This window comes from Engystomops pustulosus, chromosome 6 (assembly GCF_040894005.1).
Source record: "Engystomops pustulosus chromosome 6, aEngPut4.maternal, whole genome shotgun sequence".
NCBI classification, from domain to species: Eukaryota; Metazoa; Chordata; class Amphibia; order Anura; family Leptodactylidae; genus Engystomops; species Engystomops pustulosus.
In genome coordinates this window covers 141308625-141314404 of record NC_092416.1, presented here as the reverse complement: position 1 = coordinate 141314404, position 5780 = coordinate 141308625, and the positions used below count along the sequence as shown (strand labels likewise).

General features: G+C 41.0%; 1 protein-coding gene across 2 annotated transcripts; it reads right to left on the bottom strand.

Annotated features, from left to right (window-relative positions):
* Window positions 1-455: 455 nt before the first annotated feature.
* Window positions 456-3787, bottom strand: LOC140066100 (protein kinase C delta type-like). Of its 2 annotated transcripts, XM_072113646.1 has the most exons (3): window positions 2336-3787; window positions 1781-1889; window positions 456-617 (listed from the first exon to the last, which is right to left on the bottom strand). In XM_072113646.1, the coding sequence occupies exon 1, from the start codon at window positions 3681-3683 to the stop codon at window positions 2430-2432; it is 1254 nt and encodes a 417-aa protein (XP_071969747.1). In that variant the 5' UTR covers window positions 3684-3787; the 3' UTR covers window positions 456-617; window positions 1781-1889; window positions 2336-2429. The 2 variants fall into 2 exon arrangements, with proteins under 2 accessions (XP_071969747.1, XP_071969748.1); XM_072113647.1 differs by lacking the exon at window positions 1781-1889.
* Window positions 3788-5780: the final 1993 nt, after the last annotated feature.

Below are 5780 nucleotides of genomic sequence, written 5' to 3'. Positions count from 1 at the left end.
GAGGTCATCGTGTTGGACCCACCATTCTTCCTGTACAGAGAGACCCTGGAGAGAAGCTACAATGAAAGTCTAAATTTGCCCTCCTTCTTTCAACTTGGTGGCCTCAGGCGGCCAATACAATTAAAAGATGTGGAAGAACAGGTTACAATGAGTTACCGCTTAAAATTCCATGTTGGCATGTCACGGTAAATAAGTGGATTTTGGTTGTTGTTTGGGCACCCGGTCTCTAAAAGGTTCGCCATCACTGCATTAGTACATCTCCCCCATTGTGTTTTATTTTGTGCACCAATATAGGCATGTTTTACTAATACATTTTTTCTAGTAATGAGTTTCACATTCTTTCTATACATTTGAGGGGTTGGCCCCTCTAGAATCATTTCCTCTGATGGAATCTGGAATAACATAGACATAAAGACAGAAAGGTGAGGAATGAAATAAATATATTATAATCCTCAGAAATGATTAGGTAATGTCATCTGTATGATGCGGATCATTGTGCAGCTCTTGTTCTTGTACATACAGCAGGAATATGAAATACAAGGCACAAGGATGGTGAACGTGGTATGTGGTACTTTATGTCCAAGAGGTGGAGAAGGGCCCTGGTGGGTGTAGAAACCCTGAAAGAGAGAACATTGTATAAATTCATGACAGTAATCTAATGTAATCTGACTGGTTATCGTATGTAATCCCACAGATAACTCTATTACCTCAGTAATCTACTACTAACCCTAAGGGGCTTATTTATTAATCCCTTAAGGACCCAGGGTATTTCTGCTCATTTCTCGCTCTCCACCTTCAAAAATCCATAACTTTTTCATTTTTATGTGTACAGACCTGTGTGAGGGCTTATTTTGTGCGTAACAAATTTTACTTTCCCGTAATGTTATTTATTTTAACATGCCGTGTACTGCGAAGCTGGAAAAAAATTCCAAATGTGGGCTCAGTTTTTACGACTTTTACTTTGCACTCAAAATAACACCTCAGCTTTATTCTTTGGTTCAGTGCGATCGCGGTGATACCAAATTTATATAGGTTTTATTGTGTTTTAATACATTTTCAAAAATTAAACGAATGTGTACAAAATAGAAAAAACATTTTTTTGCCATCTTCTGAAGCTAATAACTTTTTCATACTTTGACGCATGGAGCTGAGTGAGGTGTCATTTTTTGTGAAATGAGCTGACCTTTACATTGCTACCATTTTTAGGTCTGTGCGACATTTTGATAATTTTTTATTCCATTTTTTATGTGATGTAACAAGGTGTAAAAGTCGCATTTCGGACATTTGGGCGCCATTTCCCGTCTCGGAGGTCACCGCCGGCCGTAACCGTTTTTATATTTTGATAGATCGGGCATTTTGGGACGCGGCGATACCTAATGTGTCTGTGATTTTTACTGTTTATTATGTTTTATATCAGTTCTAGCGAATTTTTAATATTTTATTCATTTCTTTTATTTTTTAAACTTTTTTTTTCTTTTTTTTCCCACTATTTCTTGGACCATCTAGGGTACATTAACCCTAGATAGTCAGATCGCTCCTACCATATACTGCAATACTTCTGTATTGCAATATATGGCATTTTTGCAGCTCATTCATTACAATGAGCCACTGGCTCATTGTAACGAATCTGCAGAAGCCAGATAGCTTCGGGTCAAATGAAGACCCGAGGCTACCATGGCAACCGATCGCGGACAACGCACATCGGGGAATGCGCCACGGGAAAGTATATGTGCCCCTATATGTCCATCCTTGTATGCAATCCTTGTAAGATGTGTCTTACCATCATCTTCTCCTCACTGTAGTTGATTCCAGAGGGAGTAAAAATGGAGACAATGTGAGCCGGACGCTGGAGGCTGCAGAGGTGCACTCCACCTTTCCGCTGTAATGTTCTGTACAAGATGGAAATAACATGTATTACATTGTATTCAGAATGTTGTACTCCAATAATAAGACAAACGTTACAAACGATGTACAGGAATATATGTATTACAATAATGCTCCCTGGATACAATAATAAAATTCTATTACTAGCTGAAACAAATAAATAACCAACTGCACCAGTAAAGAAAGATGGGAACTTAACAAAGCATTGATCAGCCCTTTACAAAACAGATACAAAATTGGCAACACTCCAAATATTTATAAAAAATAAGGGTTACTTTAGCATGATGCCGCCACTAAAGAGTGCCACCATTTTTATATCTACTCTATTCCTGCCCCTATGAACAATAATCCATTTTTGGTTTTGGTTTGGCTATAGCTGCTAAAATAGAAAATAACACAATAGACAAAATTGTCAGCAAATAGCACAGTAGTATAACATCACAGACTATACCTTAAAATGACAAAGATCATGTGGGGAAGATCCTGATACTGACTGATGATCAATGGTGGTCAGAGAGGAGCACTGAGATGTAGGTCCTGGCCGCCTAGAAGGAGCACTCAGAAAGGTCAAAAGAGAAATTTGAGATGGTTTTTGGACGGGTTTGACCTTCAGGTATTTGCTGTGATGGTAGGACCATGGGTGAGCTTTGGAAAATCTTGATGTTACTTTCCAATACATACAGCAAGGGAGGTTCAATAGTCTGGTTCTCAACTTTCTCCCAATTAATGTCATCATAAAATGGATGTTGCTGCATGTCCACTCCCCATCGCAGGCGTCTGCATTTTTCCTTGCACAGTATCTTTGCCACTATGTCTTTGGCCTCCTTAGTCATGTTGTTGGGGAAGGTGGGCTCATTCTTCATGACGATTTCTTTGAACTGCTCGCGGGATTCAACCACTTTGAATGGGAAGGAGTTTGTCATCAGGTGGTGAAGTAGCACTCCAAACGCCCACCAGTCAACGGCAGAGTCGTAGTTCTCCTTGTTCAGGATCTCTGGGGCCATATAGGCACGTGTTCCACAAAATCCGCTGATCATATCTGTGCCAAAGTCATTCTCTGCTGCCAGACCAAAGTCACAGATCCGTATGTGGCCCCGACGATCTATGAGAACATTCTCTGCCTTGATGTCCCTGTGGATCACTCCAAGTTTATGTAAGTGTTGAATGCCACATAGAATTTCCGCTGTGCATAAAACAGTTGTCTTCACATCCAAAGGTCCTTCATCCTCCAGCACCTCTTCTAGATCCCCACCAGGCAGGTATTCCATGGCAAGGAATCCATAGATGTCATTTTGGAATCCGGAATACACTTGGCAGAGGTATGGCTTACCAGATGATCTCAGCAGCACACTCTTTTCTGTTAGGAGGGAGGCATTCTGCTTTCTTTTAGCAATAGCTTTTATAGCTACCATGGTCTTCTTCTCTATTGTGGATGCCAAGTACACAATCCCAAAACCACCTCTAGCAAGCTCTTGGTGGATATTAAAGTGGGATAATCCACGAGGAGGGGCTTTGCTGGTAAATGGCATAGTCGCTGTATTCTCATCAGGCTTTATTTTCTTTTTGGCCAGTTCCTCGCCATCTTCCAGTTTTCTTTTCTCCCCTGTTTTTTTAGGAGGCTCTGTGTCTGCTCGGCCATGGCTACACAGGGCTCTGGAGTTTCTCCTTTTTGAAAAATCCTGCCCCTTTTGGGAGCAGTTCTGGTGTTTGATGCTTCTCTTTTTTGGTCTCTTGTCCTCGCCTTCGCTCTCTCTCTTTCTCTTCGTGTCACCCCCTTTCCCCCCGGAAGGGGGTGACATCTTTTCCCCAATTCCCAAAAACCCAAAGTATTTGCAAAAATCGCTCTCCTGGGACACAGTGCAAAAGACAATATCCAATATGGAGTCTGAGAATTCTCAAGTGTGTTCCATGGTTATAAAGTGTCATGATGTCATAAATGTAAGTCATGTCATAATATACCAGCCAATCAGGAGAGGTCTTTCCTGTGAGTGTTCCATGTTCAGGGAGTCCAATGATATCATAGTATCCAACTCCATCTATTTTGTATAATATTTAAAGAGACATACCCAACAGAAAATGCCTTCTATATTTTTAAATATTTTAATATAAAATAATTAACTTTACATTATTTATATTTTCCACCTTGATCTGACCAAATAAGGGTCCACAAGTCAGAATATTTCTTACTTCTTATTATGCAATGGTAGTGGTTAGTCATTCTGCGCACGTCACCTGCTGGTCAGTTATATCCCTGTGCACTGGTGTTTGGTGGATGGGGATATTAGCAGTTATTGGTATTTGGTCCCTAGAATCAGCATCTGCGCCGCGCCGCTATTGCCGTCTATGGGGACGTACATGCGGCATTAAAAATTCAGAAACTAAAACAGTCTCCTGTTCAATAAAGTATTGCCTAGTTTATCAGACCAAACAGCTTCCTCATGGGTATTTTATATAAAGCCCCCCTCACCCTGATTGTATTCATTAGATACAGCTCCCTCACCCCCATGGATATGTACAGCCTTATGTAGCAAGACCCTAGGCCCCGTAACTTGCCTGGGTGTGCCCAATGCTGGCACCGTCCCTGTAAAGGAATGAGGACATGTTTTCACCACAAACAACACCATAGAAGCTGCAGATTTAATATTTTAATAATTATTAACAATTCTATGCAATCTCCAACTGTCACTTAAAAGAAATCTACCACCAAAACTCCACCATGATAAACCAGGACACTTACTCATAGATCCAGGCACCACGACTGTGGTAATCTTCTTATACATGTTATTCATGGTCCCCTTTCTAAAATGAACATTTAAAATTGCGTTAATGAACTTGATTTTAGAAGGAAGGAGACTATGGAAAGCAAATAAAAGAACATTACCACAGTCATGGTGCCTGGATATATTAGGAAGGGCTCTGGTTTATCCATGTTTGACTTTGTTGGTAGATTTCCTTTAAAGGTCCGTTCTGAGATTCTTTCTTTTTATTACATATACTTAGAGAAGGTGATTGATAACTTAATATTTCAAACATTCAGACTAGTGCATGGTAGGACCAAGTTTAGAATTATTGGCGTAAAGGCCCCTATTTTTCCTCTCCTTATTGGTTTTCCATGTGTGTTTATATATAAAAGGAGTTTCTTGCTGTAATGATATTGTAGGAATATTGAGTGTTTTATCGAGGACCTGTCACCCTGAAATTCAGCACTAGGAGCTGTTTACTAAAGTAAGCAGCTCCTAGTGCTAAAACAAATGCAGCAGTGTTACACTGCTAGCATTATCGGAAACCTCCATAACGCTAACTAACACTGCTGCGATGTACAGTACAAACGCCGAACCGCTCTCAAAGTGGTCCGGCGTATTCATGAGGCGCTGCCTCTTCCCTGGACCGCCCCGGCTCGCTCCATAGGGCAGTGGTGAGTGTTGCGCGTCATGCATCAGTCACCGCCCCTAACCCCGCCCCCTCATGAATACTTTGTACTGTACATCGCAGCGGTGTTAGTTAGCGTTATCGCAAGTTTCTGATAACGCTATCATTGTATCACTGCCGCATTTGCTTTTGCACTAGGAGCTGCTTACTTTAGTAAGCAGCTCCTAGTGCCGAATTTCAGGGTGACAGGTCCTCTTTAAATACAAAGTATTATCGTCATCTGCAGGCCAAAGACTGCACCTGTTAAACCATAGAGTGCACATGGAAATAACTTTTGGGAAGATTGCCCCCTGCTGACTGAGGTCAGTGATCAGCTACAGAGATCACAGCCAATGGTTGTGCTTGGAAATTCCTGCCAAAACTCCAAAATTGGACTAAGCGGACCCTTAGTAAATAAGCCCCAATGCGTTGTAAAGAATCACACAATGAAGAAATAAAACACAATTTATTACAACCTCTTCTTTTAT